Source organism: Plasmodium berghei, assembly GCF_900002375.2.
Source record: "Plasmodium berghei ANKA genome assembly, chromosome: 14".
In the NCBI taxonomy this organism is placed as follows: Eukaryota; Apicomplexa; class Aconoidasida; order Haemosporida; family Plasmodiidae; genus Plasmodium; species Plasmodium berghei.
In genome coordinates, this window is record NC_036172.2 from 1,889,051 (window position 1) to 1,911,544 (window position 22,494).

General features: G+C 21.5%; 6 protein-coding genes across 6 annotated transcripts; 1 reads left to right on the top strand and 5 right to left on the bottom strand.

Moving 5' to 3' along the window:
* Positions 1-215: 215 nt before the first annotated feature.
* On the top strand, positions 216-5,399 carry PBANKA_1448800 (helicase, putative; the record flags this gene model as incomplete). Its single annotated transcript, XM_034567858.1, has 1 exon — positions 216-5,399. One exon carries the CDS (start codon positions 216-218, stop codon positions 5,397-5,399), a length of 5,184 nt encoding a protein of 1,727 aa, XP_034424313.1.
* Positions 5,400-5,499: 100 nt separating this feature from the next.
* On the bottom strand, positions 5,500-7,533 carry PBANKA_1448900 (DNA polymerase epsilon subunit B, putative; the record flags this gene model as incomplete). The annotated part of the gene is made up of 2 exons (XM_034567859.1): positions 5,500-6,406; positions 6,569-7,533. 2 exons carry the CDS (start codon positions 7,531-7,533, stop codon positions 5,500-5,502), a joined length of 1,872 nt encoding a protein of 623 aa, XP_034424314.1.
* Positions 7,534-8,774: 1,241 nt separating this feature from the next.
* Positions 8,775-11,086, bottom strand: PBANKA_1449000 (microgamete surface protein MiGS, putative; the record flags this gene model as incomplete). The annotated part of the gene is made up of 6 exons (XM_034567860.1): positions 8,775-8,879; positions 8,981-9,126; positions 9,281-9,390; positions 9,478-9,525; positions 9,617-9,785; positions 9,931-11,086. The coding sequence occupies 6 exons, from the start codon at positions 11,084-11,086 to the stop codon at positions 8,775-8,777; spliced, it is 1,734 nt and encodes a 577-aa protein (XP_034424315.1).
* Positions 11,087-12,043: 957 nt separating this feature from the next.
* PBANKA_1449100 (conserved Plasmodium protein, unknown function) lies at positions 12,044-13,102 on the bottom strand (the record flags this gene model as incomplete). The annotated part of the gene is made up of 1 exon (XM_034567861.1): positions 12,044-13,102. The coding sequence occupies one exon, from the start codon at positions 13,100-13,102 to the stop codon at positions 12,044-12,046; it is 1,059 nt and encodes a 352-aa protein (XP_034424316.1).
* A 1,085-nt stretch (positions 13,103-14,187) lies between these two features.
* Positions 14,188-17,109, bottom strand: PBANKA_1449200 (protein TOC75, putative; the record flags this gene model as incomplete). Its single annotated transcript, XM_034567862.1, has 1 exon — positions 14,188-17,109. The coding sequence occupies one exon, from the start codon at positions 17,107-17,109 to the stop codon at positions 14,188-14,190; it is 2,922 nt and encodes a 973-aa protein (XP_034424317.1).
* A 1,652-nt stretch (positions 17,110-18,761) lies between these two features.
* PBANKA_1449300 (CPW-WPC family protein) lies at positions 18,762-20,547 on the bottom strand (the record flags this gene model as incomplete). Its single annotated transcript, XM_034567864.1, has 2 exons — positions 18,762-20,212; positions 20,355-20,547. The coding sequence occupies 2 exons, from the start codon at positions 20,545-20,547 to the stop codon at positions 18,762-18,764; spliced, it is 1,644 nt and encodes a 547-aa protein (XP_034424318.1).
* Between the last annotated feature and the right edge of the window lie 1,947 nt (positions 20,548-22,494).

The window sequence follows — 22,494 nt, forward strand, 5'->3', positions numbered from 1 at the left end:
TTTATAACACACGCAGTTTTATTATGAGTTTTGTTGTGTATTTTTAAATGTGCAACTTGGTATCACTTTTGCATATATTTTTTAACACACTTTTTTCGTAATTTATTTATTTTATAAATATTAAGGATTATTTAAACGTGTGGTTTATTTTATTTTCAATTCCTTGGAAGTACCACATATTATATATATAAGTCACATTATTTCGCTAGCCTTGAATGCATTGCAACACAGTTAAAAGAACATATGAATGCTTGTATACGCATCAGAAAACCCAAAAAAATAAAAAATGGAAAGATGGATACTGTGAAATATTAATTAGCTATGGTGTAACGAAAATATATCTATTAAATTCAAATAGGATTTGCGTGGAAAGTTTTATTAGTAACATCACAAATTTTGAAAGCATAGAAGAAGAAATCGAACTATCTAATAATTTAGTACAATTTGTTGATATTTATAATTATGTTGAAAGTGAAATAACAAATGAAATTATAAATGATGATTCTCGGAAAAGAGGAAGTGAATTTTCCAAGGAACATGATAATACACATAGTAAAAAAATAAAAAAAAAACATGAGGCTATCAATTTTAATAAAAATTACCAGATAAAAAGAGAAGAGTTATTAAGACCAAAAGAAATATTAGTTCCATCTAAAAGAATAGATAAATATGCACATACTAATAGGAAATTTGAAGTACCTAGGAAAATAGAGCCAACTAATGACAAAAGTAAAGACTATGAACAAAATGAATTGGACAATATGGACAATGAAATAATAGAAAATATAGGAACACAATTTACTAATATAAATAAAGAAAGCTATATTTCTATGGATAAGAAAAACATGACAAATATAACATATACAACCACTCATTTATTTAATAAAAAAAATACCACCAAATGGTATGATGGGTATATAGTTGATAAAGAGAATGAAATAGAACTATATAATTTTTTAGAAGAAAAATTATTTGTAAAAAAAAAAGAAAATATTATTTATGATGAATACATGTCATTTGGAACCTATATTGTTTATAACGACTTTTTAAATAAACCATCCAGTGGTAGTAACAACATTTTAGAAACCTCTAATTTTATTAAAAAAAATAAATTTAATAAAAATCTTCACAATGTATTAAAATGTGGAATATCCAAAAATAGTAGTATAAATGTGAAAAAACTTGATGAAAAGGAATTCCAACAAAAAATTGAATATTATAAAAACAGTGAACATAATTTAGGGATAGAAAATAGAATTTTCTCAAATCCACGAAAAAGAAATTTTGTTTTTTCTAAAGAAAATAATAATTATGATAACATTATACATGAAGGAAGAAATCAAAATAATTTAGAAAATTTTTCTGAGAAATATAACGAACAAATAAAAGACAGCTCTATAAATAAAAAAAATGGATCTATACATATTACAAATAAAAATGAATGTGAACTACATTTTTATACAAATTATGATTGTGATAAAGATGAAAAGAAAAAAAATACCAAAATTGTTTTTTTTTCTGGAAATAGAGAAAATTGTAATAAATATGAAGAAATAGTTAATATTGGCCAAGTTGTTAGTAAAAATCATTTTTCTCATATTAATGTTTTTAACAACTCTATGAAAATAAAATTAAATGATGGGTTAATTAACTATGATAATAAAGATAGAAATATTGAAAATGATAATAAATTTGAACAGTTAGACAATATAAATCGATTATCATCTTCTTTAGAAAATACAAAACATTCTGATAATCCCAAAAAGGATTATAGCAATACTAATAATGAAAAATATAATGGTAATTATGAGAAAAATACTTATAATTTGCTGTCTAACAATTATAATGAAAATATATATTTAGAAAATGGAAACGACCAAAAAAATAACTCAATTTTAACTAAAAAGGATACATCTCTTCATGTGTTGGAAGCGAAGACAATTCTTGAAACAGACAAAAAGATAACCCACTTAATATCAGAACAAAATTTATATTGTGATATATACAAAATTAATAATATTTTTTCTTTTAGTAATAATAATAATAGTTTTTGTATAAATGACACTGAACATATTAATAGAAACAATTTATTTTTACCTGTTTATATAATTATTCCTAAAAAAAAAGAAGATATAAAAAATAAATTAAACGAATTACCATATTTTAAAATACCTAATTTTTTTGTTAATAAATCAGAATATATTTTGTGCTTTATGAATGCTACACTATTTCAGATATATTATGAGATAACAAATAAATTTATATATATTTACGATAATTTAATATATGCATTAAAAGACGATATGTATAAAAAATCCAACTTAAAATCTGTAAATGAAAACATAAATACAAAAAACAAAGACCTTACCCCCATTTCTAAAATGAATGGAATATCCACTTCTAGTATTACTACTAATAATACAACTAATTTGAATTTTAATGAAGAATATAAAAAAAAAAATTATAAAAATAATACCGAGGACAATTATATACTATTATTGGAAAATGTCGAACTTGTGTACAGTTTACAAGATGGAAATACCAACAAATATGGTAAAGGGACTTTTCTAAATACAAAAAATAAAAAAAACACAGGGATTAAATATTTTTTAAAAAAAAATACGGATAATGCAATATTGATAGAAAAAAATGGAATAACACATGTTAAAAATAATATAAAAAAATATATAAATATCAATCATATAATTATAATAAGAAAAAAATGTGATTATGGAGAAAATAATGTATACACTACTCATAAAGATGCCTTGCTTTTGTTTACTACTAAATGGAATGGGTTTAAAAATAATTATTTGGAAATATTCCCCTTAAATTTTGAAACCTTTGTATATATATGTGAACTATTTGAAAAGGAAAAAAATGTATTAATATCAAAAGAATTTCTTTATTTTTTAAAAAAATATAAATCCATAAATTTCCAGAAATGTCTATTTTTTATTAAAATGTCTGACCATTTAGATAATTTGAAACACCTCTTTTATTTTTACAAAAATATAGAAGAAGAAAATATATATTATAATAAAAAAAATATTCATAAAAATATAAACTATATGAATAATAATGAAAAGTTTATATATTACAATTTTGTTGGGAAACGAATGGGAGTAAAGGATTGCATAGCAAAGTCTTATAATAACTTAATACCGTTAAATAATGTGAATATTGAATATAAAAATGAATTAATACAAAATTTACAAAATAATAAAAAATTAAATAAAAAACAAAAGGAAATAATACAATCTGTAATAAACTGGTTTGAATATAAAAAGGAAAGAGTAAATGATATAGATAATCAAAATAAAAATAAACAAATTGAACAAACAAGCAGCTGTATATTAGTTAATGGGATATTCGGATCTGGGAAAAGTACACTAATATGTAACATAATTATGTGTTTAGATAAAATATTAGGATATGAAGAAAAACTAATAAAAGATGAAAAAAAACAAAAAAAAAAAGAATCAGAAAAAGGACATACATATGATTCAAATTCCGAGTTATATGAAAATACCATGCCAAAATATAAATCACTTTTGACCAAAATAAAAGAGGAGGAAAAATCTAAAAATAGTATAAATGAAAAACAAAAAAAAAAAATAATACTAATGTGCAATACTAATTTTGCTGTTGACAATATACTTTTAAAATTGAAACGTGATTTTGAATTTTATGATTTTTCAAGAATAGGTACCATATCTGAAATAAACCCTTTTTTAATAACAAACTTTATTAGTATAACCTCAAAGGAGGAAACAAATGCAGAAGAAATCAAAAATTATTTGGAAAAATTTGATACAAATACTGTAAAAAGCAACAATTTCAATGATAGTCAAAATGAAGGGAAAAATACAAATCATGCTAAAAATGTATTGAATAAAAATAACATAAAATGGAATAACGATGATAAAATATGTGATATCGAAAAAAGTATAGAAGAAAATGACAATGAGTTCAAACAATATGAAACTTCTAAAGAACCCGAAAGTGATAGAAGTAACCCAAGTATAAACAATTTGATCAAGCCAAATAAAATACATAAAATAACAGACATAAATAAATTAATTGAAGTATTAAAAAAAGAAAAAAAATATATGATTTTAAAAAATAAGTACAAAAATAAAAGAGTTATAGCAGGGACATGTAAAAGTTTATATATTTTTGAAAAATTAAATAAAATTAAAGATAGTATTAATTATTTAATTGCTGATGAATGTACCCAAATAGACGAATTGACACTTTTAAAATTTTTTATAAGATATCCGATAAAAAAAATTATTCTTATAGGGGATATTATGCAATTGGGTTTTGTTATGAAAAGTAAAAGCGATTTATGCCGTAGTTTATTTTCAAGACTTATAGAAAATGAGTTGTTCATTAAATATTTTTTTATAAAACAATTTAGGAATTGTAAAGAAAATAAAGAAATTGTTGGAAATTATGATACCCCAAATTTAATAAATGCACAAACTAATATTAGTGTAAATACCTTAGTTGATCAAATAACCAAACTCACAGAATTAGAATATTCAAATTATAAAAGTGAAATATATGAACAGATGTTTAATTTACACTATGAAAATTGCTATAATAATATTGGAAAATATAAACAAAATAATTTATATATTAATAAATTAATAATAATGAATAAACAATATCGATGTCATCCAGATATAAGCAACATATGCAGTCATCTTTTTTACAATAATTATATTAAGAATGCAAAATGCACAGAACAAAATACTATAATATATGATAAATATAATGCACATTTAAATTTTATACTTATAAGAAAGGAATATAAAGGAATACATCGTAACTCTTACTTTATTAATACATTAGAAGCCAATATTATTTTAAACATTTGTGATAATATGATTTCTAATAAAATAAATCCAGATCAAATAGGAATTATTTCTTTATTTAGATATCAATCTATTTATATTCAAAATAAAATGAAATTGTCAAAAAATTATGATATTTTAAAAAGGATAAAAGTTAGTACAGTAGATTCTTTTCAAGGCATAGAAAAAGAAATTATTTTATTTTCTTGTGTTTTATCTTTTTTCTCAGATGCTCAAAAAAAATATACAGCAAACAAAACAGAACAGGAAAAAAAAGAAACTAATGTACATCATAATAGTCAGTTTTTTTCAGAAAAAAATATATGCACACAAATTCATAAAACACAAGAATGTACAGAACAACTATTATCTGCTGGTGATTTATTTGATTATTTTTGTGAAAATAAAAATCGAATAAATGTTGCATTAAGTCGATCCAGAAATCAATTAATAATTGTTGCTCACCAAGCATTTGTTCAAAAAAATAAAATCTGGAGTTATATAAAATCAAAATCGAAAATACATTATTATGATTGATATAAAGAAATTAATAGATAATGATTATTCATGTCTGTACAACGATCTAGCTAAAATAGAACCAATGTTCTACATCTAAGCTCTATTTTATTTGTCTTAACTATACAGGAACGATGTATCGCTTCGCTTCATGTTGAAGGACGTTATATACAGTAAATGCTTTTTTTTTTGTAAATGACATATCTGAATTTGATATGATCGAATCACTAGTATTTTCTGAAGCATATGATATAAAACTATTACATGTATTATCAGATATACATATAAAAGTTGGTAAAGGGTATATAAATAGAAACGGAGAATATCGTTTTAGTATTCGACTATCATGAGGTATTGGGTATATATGACTTTGACCTATAATAGTTGATGTTAAAATATTTTGAAGATTTTGTTTGTTATCATCTGTTGCATTTATAGAAGCACTCCAAATTAAATCGTTTAATATATCGTGTCTGAAAAATATCATTTTTTTATTAAAATGTCGAATTCGGCATGGATTTGTTGCAAATATGATTCTGTCTTCACAAGGACAAAATGATTCTATATTTTCTTTAAACTTTTTAATATAATATGGAAGAATTGGTAATTTTGGTAAACTATTTTTACATGCACACGGATCATTTTTTCCGGGAATAAAAACTAAATAACAGTTTTGTAAAATTAATTTAAATTTTGATATTAGTAAATATGATAATTTTTCAAACCCTTTTATATATAAATTATTAAAATTTTTATTATAATCGAATTTTAAACTTATAAAATCACCCATTAATATAAACCCAACAGGTAATTCATTATCTGGATATGTAGTTACATAAAGAGAAAACATTTTTTCTAAAATCTCAAAAGTATAAGGATTATCCAAATATATATCATGCATTATTATCCAGTTTTGACTTTTGTCGTTATTTTTTACGATCAGTTCGTATTCTGTCATTCCAATTTGGTCTTTTTCGTTTTCAAAGCTGTAGAATAAATCCCCTTCGTTTTTTTCATCATGATAATTTCTGCAAAGATGTGAAAGGGTGGCATTCAGCATTGATATTACACATTGACATTACACATTGACATTACACATTGACATTACACATTGACATTACACATTGACATTACACATTGACATTACACATTGACAAACGAACGAGTGACGATAAAATGCAAAATATAACCTTGGGGGGTGCATTATTTCGGTAGCATAAAATGTTTTATTTGCTAATTTGATTCGACCTTGAACTAGTATAACATGACCAATACAATATATTCCATGGTTTATAACACATGATTTGTTAATAACTAATTTAACTTCGTTTCGAATACCTTGTATAACTAAATCTCCATCTCTATTTAATCCTAATATTCCAATAATATGCTGGTGATCCGTATTTGTTAGTTTTACAGCATCGACAGATGTGATAATAGTTTTGTCTTTGATATGTATTTCATTAATTGCATCGGACCAAAATAGAATTGATGGATGGCCTTTTGTTTTTTTACTTAATATGTGATATTTTAAATCATAAAATTCAACATCTGCATTTGCATTTATATATTCATTATAATTTTCTATAGATCCTTCTTTTTTTTTTTTAAAAAATCGCATACGTTTTTCATCATAATAAAAATGACTTAAATCTAAAAATGTATTATAAATTTTTATTCCATCCCGATATTTGTCTTTATATAATTTTATTGTTTCTTGGTATTTTTTTTCTTTATAATCTATTATAATATTTTCAATATCTTTAACTGTTAAATTATGATTACCTTCAAAATTTTCTTTATATGTTTTTACTAAATAATACATAAGTTCTGAATCAAATTTTGTTATTTCAACAATTTTATCATTATCTTTACCTTCCTCTATTAGTTTGTCTTCTTCTACATAACTATGTTCATAAATAATATTTAAGCAATCTAAATCTACATTAATATTATGATCATATAAATATGAGTATAAAGATATATGACTTATCGATCCATTAAAAGCCAAAAATACTTGATCAATTATACTTTTTCCCTCATTTTTTATTTTTATAATATGCTCTTCAATATTTGTTAAATATAAATTTATATTTTTTATATCATGGCTTTTTATTACATCCCCAATAATTTTATCTTTTATGAAACTATTCATTTTTCGATTTCCCAAATAGCACAAAAATAGTTTTAACACATAAAGATTATCATATATAAATACAGGGCCTATATATATATATATATCTATAACTATTCATATAATTTTTTTTCTCTATTTTCTTTCCTTTTTTTCATATATACAAGTATTACGATTCAAGTTTCGAATATTCTATATATATGCAAATAATATTGTTAGTATGTGATTTGTATATCGAAAAACACAATTTTTATCATATATCTTAACACGTTTGTCTTTGATATTAAATTTATTTTAAATTGCATTGTTCGTTTTGTGTGCACACTAAAAAGGGTAAGGAAATCGAAATAAATATACTTGCCCGCTTTTTCCTTTTACTGCATATGATTGGATCTCTTTAAATAAACGAAATATAAAATATATAAAAACTCTGTTTATAGCAAAAGCTTGGTAGTTTTAGGGATATATCTTAAATTATATATTATTTTTTCAGTAAAAAAATCCCTTTTCATAATTAAAAAAAAAATTATATTTAAAAATTAATATCCTTAAAAGGAGCATTATTTTGTGAATAATATATAATATACATTTTTTTCAATACATAAATTATTCCGTGTCATATACACATTTATATATCCGTATTTTAGAATGATTTAACATAAATGTTGAAAAAAAAAATTTTGAATGCTTTCTATGAACCTCAGTTTCTCTAATTTCATTTCAGTTTTGTAATTAATATATTGTTAGTGTAAATTAAAAAAAAAACTATGTATTTCATAAATTTATCCCCCAAAAAAATTTATAAATAAAAATGGATATATATAGTGTAATCATGTAAATTATTCAAATACGACATAAATTTATATTTTATGTACACTGGGCTTTATATAATATTTCATTAAATAAAGTTCAGATAAAAATATTAGAATATGCTAAGTAATACTAGTATAATTCGTATATCTTTAACTCCTTTCATTTTAATGATTTGATCTGAAAAATAATTAAGAGAATGCGTGTGTATATTTGAAAATATAACATTATATAACTGTTTTATTAAATTTGAAAAATTCGAGAATAAAATTTTAAAAACCCTAAATTGTTATTTATAAGTATTACCACTCTTATATTTTATATATCCATTACGATATTCTCCATGGGGTTTTATCTATGCACACATTTTCACACACTTAAATATTTTTTTTTTTTGAATTAAAAGTGTTGATTAAATAATTTTAAGTGTAAGGCTTTCAATTTTATTTAATTTATAAAAGGTAAAAAATACTTCCAATAATAGATCCTGAAACAGCAACACCAGAAACTGCTAAAATGGCTGTTTTATTTTTTTCATAAAAACCTTTATATTCATCCTTTCAAAAAAAAAAAAAATAGTAAAATAATAATAAATTACACAGATTTATAATGTATTCGAAATGGATTTTTGTATATATAATTTTATTTCTGTATTTACATATGGTACTACTACTACATCTGGTTCTTTATCTCCATCGAGAGATGCGACAACTTCACTTGGTTCTTTAACTACCTCTTGGACTTTATCAACATGATCTTGTGGTGAAAATGCGTTGTTAGTTTGGCATTTAGATTGGGAAATACCTGAAAATCAAGAATTATATAAGAAGAAATATTTACAAACTTATTAATTTCTATCCAAACATACACAATTTTAATATATTTTATAAATATCACCACCATTTTCACATGTATATATATATATATATATATATATATTTGTGTATGTATGTATAACCTAATTTCTTTTGTTCGTTGTCAAATATTATATATTTGCTTAAGAAAAATGGAATTCCAAGTTTTTCACTGTTTTCAGTATGTTTTACTAAAATTTTGTAATTGTTATCTCTGCAAAAAATATGAACAAAATGTGGGTAAAACGTCATATTTGTTTACTTACTTATTTATTTATTTATTTTGGCTAATCAATATTACCCGTCGTTTATTATATAATCGTGTGGGGGAACTACCACTTTGTTATCACTGAAAAATGGTGAGCAAATATAAATAAAAAAAAATCAAGTATATACATCATTAGTAATATATTCTATAATTTTTTTTTTTTTTTTATTACTTGAAAAAGAATTCTATGGCTGGGAAAGATCCTACTTGCTCATTCCCCATTTGGAATGTCCCAGAATTTTCAACATTTTTACATTTATCATTTAAGTCTTTACATATTTTATTAATTTTTTCTGTAAGTTTAGTTGATATTTCTCGGGGTAGCGATATAAAATAATCATCTAAAAAGAAAAAGTGATAATAAATATATCGTATCCATATATGGGAGGAATATAAAATAAAAAGGAAAACCGAATTTTCCAATATATTTCTATCATTTTCAACAAAGTCATAGATTTATATTCAAATAAGAAATATATAACTTACATGTATCGAGAATAAAATCTTTATTAACATCATATTCTGAATTATCATCAGTTACGTTTAAATTAATTTTGGTTACTTTTACTTTGTATAATTCATTTGTAGATTCAGAATAATTTGTCCAAATTAAATTATCTGAATCATCACCAATGGATAATAATGGATTTCTATATGATGTGTCTAAATCTTCATATTCTTCAGAACCTTTTATTTCTTTTGCAGGTAAAGCGGGTTCTAATGCTGCTTTATCATATCCACCAAATGAAATAAATCCACCCCCATCAATTAAGCATAAACCAAATATATTTTTTTTTGATCCCGAATTTGAAATAAAAGCATTTAAAATGGATGAATATTTCTTATCAGCTTTATAATCATTAGCTAATCCAATAATACCAGATGTATTTTCATTAATATTTAAATTTTCATTTTCTGTTATACATCCAAAATAATTATATGTAATTTTTTTTTCTTTACTAATTAAAAATGAATCATTAAAATAGAACCCTTTAATTTTATCATTATCAACTTTCTTATCAAATGGACATACAGATGCATTTTTATCTACCCCAGGATTGCTCATATTTAAAAAGTTCATTTTATTTACATAATCACAAAATTTACTTTTACAACTTTTTTTTCTCAAAGCATATCCTTTTAATAATTTAAAATATTCATCTAAAATTAAACATTTATTACTTCCTAGAATTTCAGTACATTCTTCATTTGTACAATCAACATATTTTAAATCTGTAGATTTTGATAAATCATATCCTAATACTTCAGTTTCTAAAGATGGCTTATTTTCATCATGGCAATAAAATGCAGTAGATGAATTTGAAATTGTTAAAACTAAATCGATAATTGATTTTTCTGAGCCTAATGCTAAAGGTATACTCCATCTAAAGTTTTTTTCATTTAATTTGAGGCTATAAAATTCATTATTATCATCTTCTTGTACATGTAGAAAAGAACTATTTAATATATTATTTTTATTATCGATACTTCTTAGCGTTTCATTTTTTTCATTTATACAACCAACACATTGATAATGATTCGTTTTCGAATTGCCGTGAAATTGTACTAAATAGCAATTTGTTTTGAATAAATTCAAAAGAAGGAAAACGCAATGGATAATTACTAAATATCTTTGAGACATTTTGTATATTGCTTGTTCAGAAAATTTATGTACGTATGTTGTATATATAAGTCTATGTATCTATAGCTAGCTGCATGTAAATGCGTGTGCTTATATATTGAGCACGAAAAACAACAACAACAACAACAAAAAAAAAAAAGTGAATTGCACTTTTGTTTTAGAAATTCTTTTTAATCATGATATAGTAAATCAATAAAATTGGAAAAGCATAGATGAAAAAATTATAGAATCCAAAAGATATGAAAAAAAATAAAAAAGTTGAAAAATGATTAAAAGAAATAAAAAGTATAATAATAAATATATAAATGAAAATATAAATGAAAATATAAATGAAAATAGACTTATTGAATTATATTTATATAAATATTTTATTTAAATATAAAAAAATATAATAAGCATAATAAATATTTTTTTTCGTCAATATTATAGATGTATTCCTTTTAATTCGCGATCAGAGTATTATTTAATTTTAAAATTAAATAAAAAAAAATTATAAATACCTTGTAATAATACTAGCTAAGAATATCATAAAAAAAAAGACACACTTTAACTAAAGAGAATAGATAAATAAATATTTAATGTGTGTACATATTTCAAATTATCATAATTATTTCGCGAATCATAATGCTAATACGATATAAGGATTTAGACTGTATGCAAAAAGTGTAAACATATTTAAGGCACTATTTTCCTAATTTTTTTTTTTAATATTCGCAATTAGCTAGTTAATATAGATACTTAAATGGCACATTTTAATCATAAAATAACAGAAATAATGCAATAAAATACGATAAAAAATGTTATTTATTAGAAATACATACACACATATAATATATTTACGATGATTTTTTTTCCAATATAAAAAAATATCGCTTAATGAAAATCAAACGTATTACTCATAATATCTCTATTATTAACAAACATGTTTTTTTCATTATTTTTTTTGAACGAAAAAAATTAATAACGACGTGAATTATAATAATTATTAACTCGATATTTATTAGAAAAACCACTCTCATTTTGTTTTCTTGATTTACTAGATTTATCTTTTAATGCCATATTTGCATTAATAAGATTTTTCGTAATTTCCTTTTTAGAGTACTCTGTGGGAATTCCTCCCCTTTCAATAACATCATCTACTATTTTAATTTTTTTTACGGGAGTAGTTAAATTATTATACGAACTTTTATTAAATATAATTTGCTCATATTGAAATGATAAAATATCATAAATAGTTATAGGTATATATATATTATTTTTAACTTCAATTATTTTTTTAATTATATTTTGAATTTCTTTTGAATATATATTAACAAGAGGTGATGTAAACATTGTTTGTATTGTTAGCATATTATTTAAAAATAAATAATAATATCTTAATTCATATTCACTATTATATTTTTCTATTGCTTTTGTTAATAAATTTTCTTTTTCTTGATTTATTTTCTCCGTTATTATTATGTCGTTATTCTTAAATTTGATTTTTTTGGAATCTAAAATATTTTTAATATCATTTTTATTCATATAATTGATTGAATTATTTGGGTAATTAGTTAGATTCGATATTTCTATTAAATTTTTATTTATTTTTTCCAAATTTTTACTTTCTTTACATTTATTATTCAAACATTTTGATATATTTCTATTTTTGTTATATTTGCTACTTTTGCCATTTTTGCTATTTTCATATATAAGACATAGCAAATCTGAACAAATTTCATGAAGAAAATCTATTCTCTTTTCATTATCACTGAAATATATTTTATTATTTATAATATAATTTCTATTTTTACAAAAGTTTGTAAATATTTCATTAAAATCCTTGTTTTCAATTATTTCACATTTATTATCTAACTCATTTATATCTCGGCTTATTTGGTTTAAAATGTCAAAATAGTAGAAGTCATCTATAAATAGCAAAATATCATATTTAACAATTTCATTTCTTTTTCTAGAAAATATTTTGTAATATATGGTAGTTAGTAGTTCGTGTACTATATCCAATGAAGTTATCATTTTGAATATATTTTTATCTGATTTATCTATGTTTTATTTTTTTAATCTTTATATATAACACCAATATTTCGGATTTATATGTACAGTTTTCCCTATTTTTGCATATAAATAAACGGTATGTATGTGTGTATATACAAATATGTATATTATATATATGTATATTTGTTTTACATACAATCTGGGAATATCAAACTAATTGGTATGTAATAAATAAGAAACTATATAAGAATCAATATTTTTCCAAATATTAACTATATTATTTTATTTTAGTTCTTAAGTCACTCCTTATTAAATATAGTCACATATATATATATATATACATGCATAATATATAAAATGGAGTAAAAAATATGATTCCTATATCAAAAGTTTATATATTTGATATAATCCCAGTTATTCCTTGTTAAGAATATTTAATAACAAATTTAATTATTTAAAAAAAATAATATTTCATCTAGGTTTTTTTTATTAGCGTTCCATACATTTGTTAACACAAAATAAGAGCAAAAAAATGAACAAAATAACAAAATATAGAAACATAAAAAAAAAATATTATAAATACATGTGATTTATTTATATATTAAATGAAAAAATTATATAAGTAGTTGTTTCATATTTTTTTATAATTCCGAAATTGTTTAATATATGGTTCATAAATAATATTCATACATAATGGAGTTATTGCTGTCATATTTTTTTTTATAAATATATATTAACATAAAGAAAATTCATTTTAATTTGGAAATTATTTTCTATATTTTGTTCTATGTTAATAGCAATAAAATAGCTAAATAAGTTTAATCATATATTATTACATCATTTTTTTTATATGCTTTTACAATTTTATATTTTTTTATAAAAAGGTGTATAAAGAAATCAATGTCACAAGACAGTGTGTTTAGTAAAAGTTCCAAAAGGTTAAAAAAAAATAAAAAATAAAAATTGATAAAAATGTAGGTACAAATATAGTATAAAAACAAAAGATCAAAAAATAAAACACATTGATTTACATTTTACAGTTAAGATTTCGTTGCTTTTTCTCAATTCCAATTTCGCTTTCTTTTGAAAAGAAGACATTTTAAAGATTATAACAAATATTTAAATTTGGATATATCTTGATTTAATTGCATTACTAAGGAAGGTAACATATTTTTAGAGTTAATTTTAAAATTCATAAAAATATTAATATTCGAGATGATAATGCCAAATCCATATGATGGAATTTGTTTTTTTTTTTGTTTTTTTTTTAAATAATTTAACTTGAGGAAATTTGAAGTAGCTATATTTTTGTTTTGATTATTGGGTATAGATATATTGCGATTTTTTTGTGGTTTGTTAAATAAATTATAATTAAGAAATAAATATAACCTCATATTCGTTAAATTTAAAAAATAATTATTAAATAGTATGGGGAATATTAATTTATAATTTAACGAACAGCCTATTTTATTTAAATGTTCATTTATAGCATCGTTTATATTTACATTATGTATGTTATATTTACTACTTTCGGATAAATCATTCTTATATATTTCTACTTTCTCAATATTTTCTTTAAAATTTTCCAAATTATTGTGTGCATTTTTTTCATTATTCATATTGAATAGCTTGTTAATTATAGCATAGGGAATATCGGTCACTTTTTTTTCAAACCATCTACTATTATTATTGGAAATATTTATTCCTTTATAATTCCATAAATTTTTTGTTAAGGAAAATTCTAAATTTATTAACAATTGTATATCATTTATATTTAGATTAATAAAATTCCAAGGAAAAGGTTTTTCCAACTTTACTTCATCACGTATATTATTTCGAATAATATGCTGTGTGTTCCCCCCTTCTTTTTCTATTTCTTCATCCTGATTGTTTAATTTTTTTCTTTTTAATATATTTTTGAGATTAAGAACATATTTAGATATTGGTATTTTATAATTTTTATTAAAATAAAATGTGTAATTCAAATGTATATTATTTATTTTATTAATGTCATAATATTTTTCTTTATTAATATCTTTAAAATAGGATAATAAATAAGAATAAAAACTTTTAGTATTAACGCGTTTGCTTGTACTATTCCCATTTTTGTCCAAAGATATATTTGAAAAACTTTTTATAGAAAAATTATTGTTTGTATTAAAGTGAAAAATCAAATCGATTTTATTTTTTAAATTAAAAAAAGTGTTTAAAAATTTTGTCTTTTCAAATATATTTGAAGAACACGCATTTAAAGAAAGTGAGCATTTAAATGTAGCCCCATAAATATTATATAATTTATTAAGTAAAACATTATTGGTTTTTCTTTTTATAAAATAATTATATTTAGAAATTAAAAAATTTTGAGTCATTTTACTAATTTTGGAATTGTTTCGGACTTTTGTATCTTCAGAAGGTAGCGAACTTTGGCTAGTTAATGTGCTACTGGATGTTTTCAAAAAGTATAAAAAGTTATGCAATATGTTTTTTTTAATTTTCACTTTTAATTCAAAAATTGTATTATGAATTTTTTTAATATAAAAAATGAAGAATTTATTTGTATGCAAATAATTGTAGATATCTTTTGTTTGTATAAAACCTTTTAAAATGTTTTGTTCTTTGTTGGAGTTATTTCTTTCACTATTTTCTTCATCTTTTTTTTTACATTGACTGTTAATAATATTTGTAAAATCATTTAAGCATGAATTATTAAGTTCTTTTTTGTAGACTTTATTTGTATTAAAACCATAAATTGAATATGATGGAAAATTATTTTTTAGTTTTTCTATTTCTATTGTATCATTAACAAAAATTATATCATAATTATGTTTATTATTTTTGTAATTTAAATTTTGAAAATATTTTATTCTGAACTTGTCAGAAAAATTTAAACTGTGTAAATACGAAAATGTCAAATTTATGCAAAATTCCAACATCGAATTAAAGCTTTTTGATATACTTGGAATAAACATCATGCTTTTATTTTCTACTAAGTCTATTTCTAATATATGCTTATTGATACTTTTGTCAAATGTTAGTCTAACATGTATATATTTGAATAAATTAGATTTTATTAACAAGTCATACATTTTTTCATCCCAAACAAAAATCGAGCTTTCTTTTATATTCATTTTTTTTTCAAACATTTTTTTTACCTGATCACAATATTTTTTTTTTTTTACACTTAGCTCGTATTGTAGTATATCCTTACTTAGGATATTTTCACGTTCAAAAATTATTTCTTTTACATTGTTTACGCTACTATTTTTTATGGTTTTTTCTTTTATATTTGGTAGATTTATGGATAATTCAACATTTGATATTTCCTTTTTTAATAACTCCTCTTTCCCCGTTTTTTCGCTGGTATATTCATCTTCTGTTTGCACACTTTTAGTTTCATTCTTTTTACCCACCTCTTTATAAACATTAACTTTTATACAGTTTTTATCAAGTATCACTTCGTTGACATATATTATTAGTGTTTTTTTATCATTTTCGTTTTTTATTTCATATTTCAAAACAGTGGAGAAAATATGATTAGTTTGAATATAATATTCATTTATAATTTTTATTATTTGATTAATGTCTTTGTGTCTAATAGTGATTAAATTGTTACGTTTCAATAAATTTGATAATTCATTTTGATCGATTATTGTACTATTATTTATTATAACATTATTAATTATTTCATTATTATCACCTGTAAAATTTGTTGCGGAATTTTTAAAGGAATGAAAATCCGAGTTTGTTTTGATAATTTTATCATTCACATTTTTTGTGTCTCGTATATAAACATGTTTAATCCTTTCCCATATTTCTTTTAATTTATTTGTATTTTCAAGGTAGAATAATTTATTTAGGTTTACTTTTTTATATTTACATTCTTGATTTTCATTATGATAATTTCCATATAATTTATTGCATATGTTATTATATCCTATTTTTTTGATTTTATTACATTTTATATTAGCTAAAATATATATAAGAATAATAAGTATTATATATTTATAAAAATGTGAAACATTTTTCATATTTTTCAATTGAAATGCATAAAACGTTCTACAAAATATACAGGATGTTGTAAATGCATGTATTATTATATCAGCATAAGTAAATGCTCATAAGTGTGTATGAATATATATATAAAATGTATTTTTTTTTATATACATATGCAAATATGTTGTGTAAAATGTGTTCCCCAATTTATTGCTACATAATAAAATCATAAAAAACAAAAAAACAAAAAAAATTACATGTCACCAAATTTAATTACATCATTTAAGTACTTCCTTGAATTATCGTCACATTTTCGTATAGCCTAATTATTTTTTTGTTTTCTTTAATTTTTTTTAATAAAAATTTATAGGAGATAAAATAATTTGTAATTCTCCCAAATTTGATAAAAAAATTGTTAATAAATTCCTCCATTAATGTTATATTGTCAAATTTTAATTAAGCATAAAATTGAATCCCTTATGAAGCACTTTTTTCTTTTCTCTTTTGTGATTAACATTTTTTTTGTCACAAAAAAAATACATATCCTGTTAATATAATTAAGAACAATTTTCAATTGCCCTAAATATCCCATAATTTTGTAAGCTCAATTATAAATATTTTTTTTTTATTCACTATGACGATAATTCACCTAGATACATATATGTATATAATATATTTATATATGCACATATAATGTTAATTTTCCATTTTAAGCAAAAGATTGGGATAATAAAGTCGCAACAAGGGAAAAGAAACCCTGCACAAGTATTATAACAAAATTTTGTTCATAACATTTTCAAAAAAAAAAAAAAACGAAAAATAGTAAATATGAAATAATTTGAGGAGACATTATCTAATATACACACCTTTATGTGCAATGATGAAACAACAGCTTAAAATGGAAATAAACGAATTTAATAGTCTAAAAAAATTGTAAAACGATATAAAAACTTAACACTATTTATTTATAAATTTGAACATGTGTATATGAATTTATATCCATTCTCTCAAAAATGAGAAAATAAATTTAGCATACCTCAATTTTTGGATAACGATAAAATAAAATTATATCTAGTTATATTGAATAGTAATATAAATTATAAAACTTAATTACATTATTTTTTAAAAGCCAATTATAAGAGAATATTTGATAAAATTTTTATCACATTTATTTTACAAAATCAAATTACATTTCAATATCCTTTTAAACGTCCAGTTGTATATATAAAATTAGCACATATCTAATACTTTTTCAAATATAAGAAAAATTTATTGGAAATTTACAGTTTATTTATTCCAACCAAATTATTTTCACAATATATAAATGAAAAAATTGAAGGCAATTCGTTTACAATTTCTTCAATTGATCTATATTTATTCACACAAAAGACATATCATATGTTATACTGCAACTTGATTTTCTATATTTCTCTGACTAGTATATAATTTTATTTCCTTAAATTATTTATATACGAATTGTGTACTAAGTTCTATTCTTCATTTATTTTAGTTCGCCATAAAGAATATGTTTATAATTTTGATCAAAATTTTTTTCTTTGCCTACGATTTTCATTTTCAAACTTCTTTGACATCCAATTTGAATATATCTTTGTTTATTTCATTTTTTTTATGTTTCCTTTATATATTCATTGATTGGAATAATAAATAATTTTTTTTTTTTCCTAATTCACAATTTTTGAACTTGTATAAAAGAATAATTAATTTTTCCAAAAGTATATTTGGTTCTTAATTGTTTAATTGTTTCATCAATAGTTTGCTTCAATTTTTCATCGTCTGTCGATTCTTTTAATAATATAAGATCTTTAATTTTTTCATCTGTAATAATAAAATTTTCACTATCAATATTATCAAAATCTTGTATAACAATATTATTTTTACTTTTTGATTTATATTTATCATTATTATTTTGAGTATATTCTATTCCTTTATCTGCATCTAAAATTAAACCTTCATATATAGATCCTGAAGGACCGAAAGGTCCATTATTAATTGATGGAATATTTATCATACTATTACTATTATTTCTTATTCCATGTATTTTTCGATTTTTTTCATATTCTAGTTGTTTATTATATTTATTGTTTGAATATTTCAAATTATCATATGGAAAATTGACTTTACAAACATATCCCCAAGCTTCTTTCATTTCTTTAGTATAATTTTTAAAAGAAGCAATGTTATTACATGGTCCTATATAATTTTTTGGAGCAATACAAATATGTTTTTCTTTTTTTTGATCAATTAAATCCCAATTATCAGGGCATGGGAAATTAAAATTTTGGTTACTATTTTTATTTTTTATGGTTTGAATAAATGGCCAATGAACAAGACAATTTTTAGAAAAATTCGATTTATCTTCTTTACTAAATGTAGATAAAGAAATTTGTTTAGCACATGGACCCTTATATTCTTTAGGAGCAACACAAATAGAATTATCTATTTGTGATACATTCCATCCAGTTGGACATAAAAAAGAATCAAAATTCTGTTCATTGTTTTGATAAATTGGCCATTCAATATTACATTTATTTTTTAATAATATTTTTTCATTTTTATTTAAATTATCTAAATATAAAATATTTTTGCATGGACCCGTATAAGATTCAGGCCCTATACAACTTTTCTTGTCTGGACTTTTTTTCCAATTTAATGGACATAATATATTATAATTTTGTTCATAACAAGGCCAATTAACATTACATATATCTCCCCATATTTTTTTTTCAGATTTAGAAAAATTAGTAAAACTTTTTTCTTTTACACATATATCTTTATAACTTTTAGGAGCATAACAAATATTTTTTTTTTTTAAAATCCAATTTTCTGGACATTCTTTTGTAAAATCTTCTATACATTTTCCTACACAAGGCCATGATACATTACATTTTAATGAAAACTCATATTTATTAATTGCTGTATTATTTTCAAACGACACTTTTTTTTTACATGGTCCAACATAGTCATTTGGACTTAAACAATTTTTTCCATCCCCAAAATTTATCCATCCCTCTGGGCATAATTCTGAATAATTAATATTACATATTTCTTCATCTGGATTTGGTAATTTGAGATTTATTGCTACTTTACCAAGTTCAATTGTTATCTTTTTCTTTAGCACTACAAATTACAATAAAAATAAATAAATATTTGAAGTGAAAAATTGTTTATACCATTTTGTGTAAGTATATAAATAGATAAAAAAGAAGATAAATACATGACAAAAATAAGTTGGCAATATAAATAGCTATTTTAATTTAACCTCCAAGGGGAACCTTTTTCAAAGTTTTTGAAATGGAATTTATTAAGGAATCAGAAAACGAAAAACTGTCATTAAAATTACCCTCAATATTATTTGCATTTAAAATATTAAAATTTTTATTTTTATCATTACTTAAAGAGTGTACAAAAAAAACATATTCCTTATCAAATATAAAGAAAGTCAATAAAAACATGAAATAAAACGATATATGTTGTAAAATCGACATTTCGACAATTATTTAAATATTTCACAAATAGAGACAACAAATTTACTTTTTTATACTTCTCTATATTATGGGTATTTATACAAATATATTTTTTTGATTTATTAATAAAAGAAATGAAAATTTTAACAAAACTTAAAATAAAAGTAAAAATATAGACACAACATATTAAGCATATATATATACATACATATACACACATACACGTGTTTAGAAAACCCGCATATATTGACCACCACTAAACGTTGCAAATACTGTTCGTAAATAAATCAAACGATAAGCAAAAAACATAAAAAAAAATGTGTATATACACTACGCTACAATTGTTTAATAGTACTTATTTAAACATACAAAGAAAATTGTATATTTATTTATGTACGTATTTTTTGTAATGTTTTATGTTGTTTACAAAAAAGTATTACATAAAACGAGAAATTCACAATAAATGCATTCCCCATATATAGACATATTTATAAAGTTAAAAGACAATTTACTGTATGCTTTATTATATGACTTTAAAATTATGACAAACAAATTTATATATATTCACTTTTTCACATTCCTTTAATTACTTAAATGCGAAATATTCATCTCTATATTTATATCAATTTTTTTTTAAATAAAATGTCTATTACTACTATATTATTATATATTTTTTTTTTGTTTAATTAATTTTACTGCTCATAATAAAATTATTAGACCATTTCACGAGAAATGTATGTTTATTCGCAAAATTTTGAGTTTATAGTTGAACAAAATGGAGGTGAAAAAAAAAAAGTATATAATCACCATTTCAATATTTTCAAATTAACAAATATATTTCTCTATTTATCATATTTTTTAATTTTTCAAATAATTTTTTAAAATACATGTGTGCATATATACCTAATATACAAATAGTATATTCATTTTTTTGAAACAATCTCATAGAGTGATAGCTATAGACTGGTAATCATCATTTCTTTATATTTATATCAAACCTTCAATAATGGTATTTTATTGTTTTATTTCATATAAAAGTAAAATCATTTTCTTTTTATCCTATTTCATATTTTTATAAGTTTATTTAGACTTTTTGGGGATAATATTATGAATTATTTTGGGCTATTATTAAAGTATACCTATTAAAATTTTTATCATGTTTTTTTTTTTTCACACCCTTATAAGGTTGCCATTTTGTGATTAAATATATTGCCCATAAATATAAATTAGGGCATTCTAAAATATTGTGAACAAAAAATAAGGCCTTAAGAAAAATTATATAAAAGAAATACAATATATATATAAACAATCTTTTTTTTTTGTAAAAAATTGTATTTACAAAATAAACATATAATATATAAAGAAAACAAATTCAGTATAATAAATTATATATATGTATACGCCCAAATTATGTAAATTCATTTTATTGATTCAGGGCCAAAGCATTATATATAAGTGTAACGGAAACGCATATATATATTAAAGATATTGTTAACATGAAAAGAAAGATATTAAAAAATTATGCCTACATTTTTATACCATCTGTTCAGCAATAAAAAAATAACAATGATAAATATTGGCCTATATTGAAATGTTATGTAAATAAATATTTATTTACATATATGCTAATTTATATAATATAATTTTTTTAATCTAAAAATAAGAAAAAAAGAGGGTACTTTTAACCTTTATTTTAAATAATAATATTTTCCCTCACAATTTTTTAACAAAAGCTATATAATATTATTTTACTTTCAAACTCCAAAAAAACTATTATATGTATGTTTGAAAAGGCAATCAAAAAAAAACGAGAAGAATATATCTACATAGCTTTCTAATAACACTATAATAACAATTTCGAACATATTTTATCATAATCACATCATAATATTTGTCATATATCAATTATTAAAAAAATTGAATTATATAGCATGC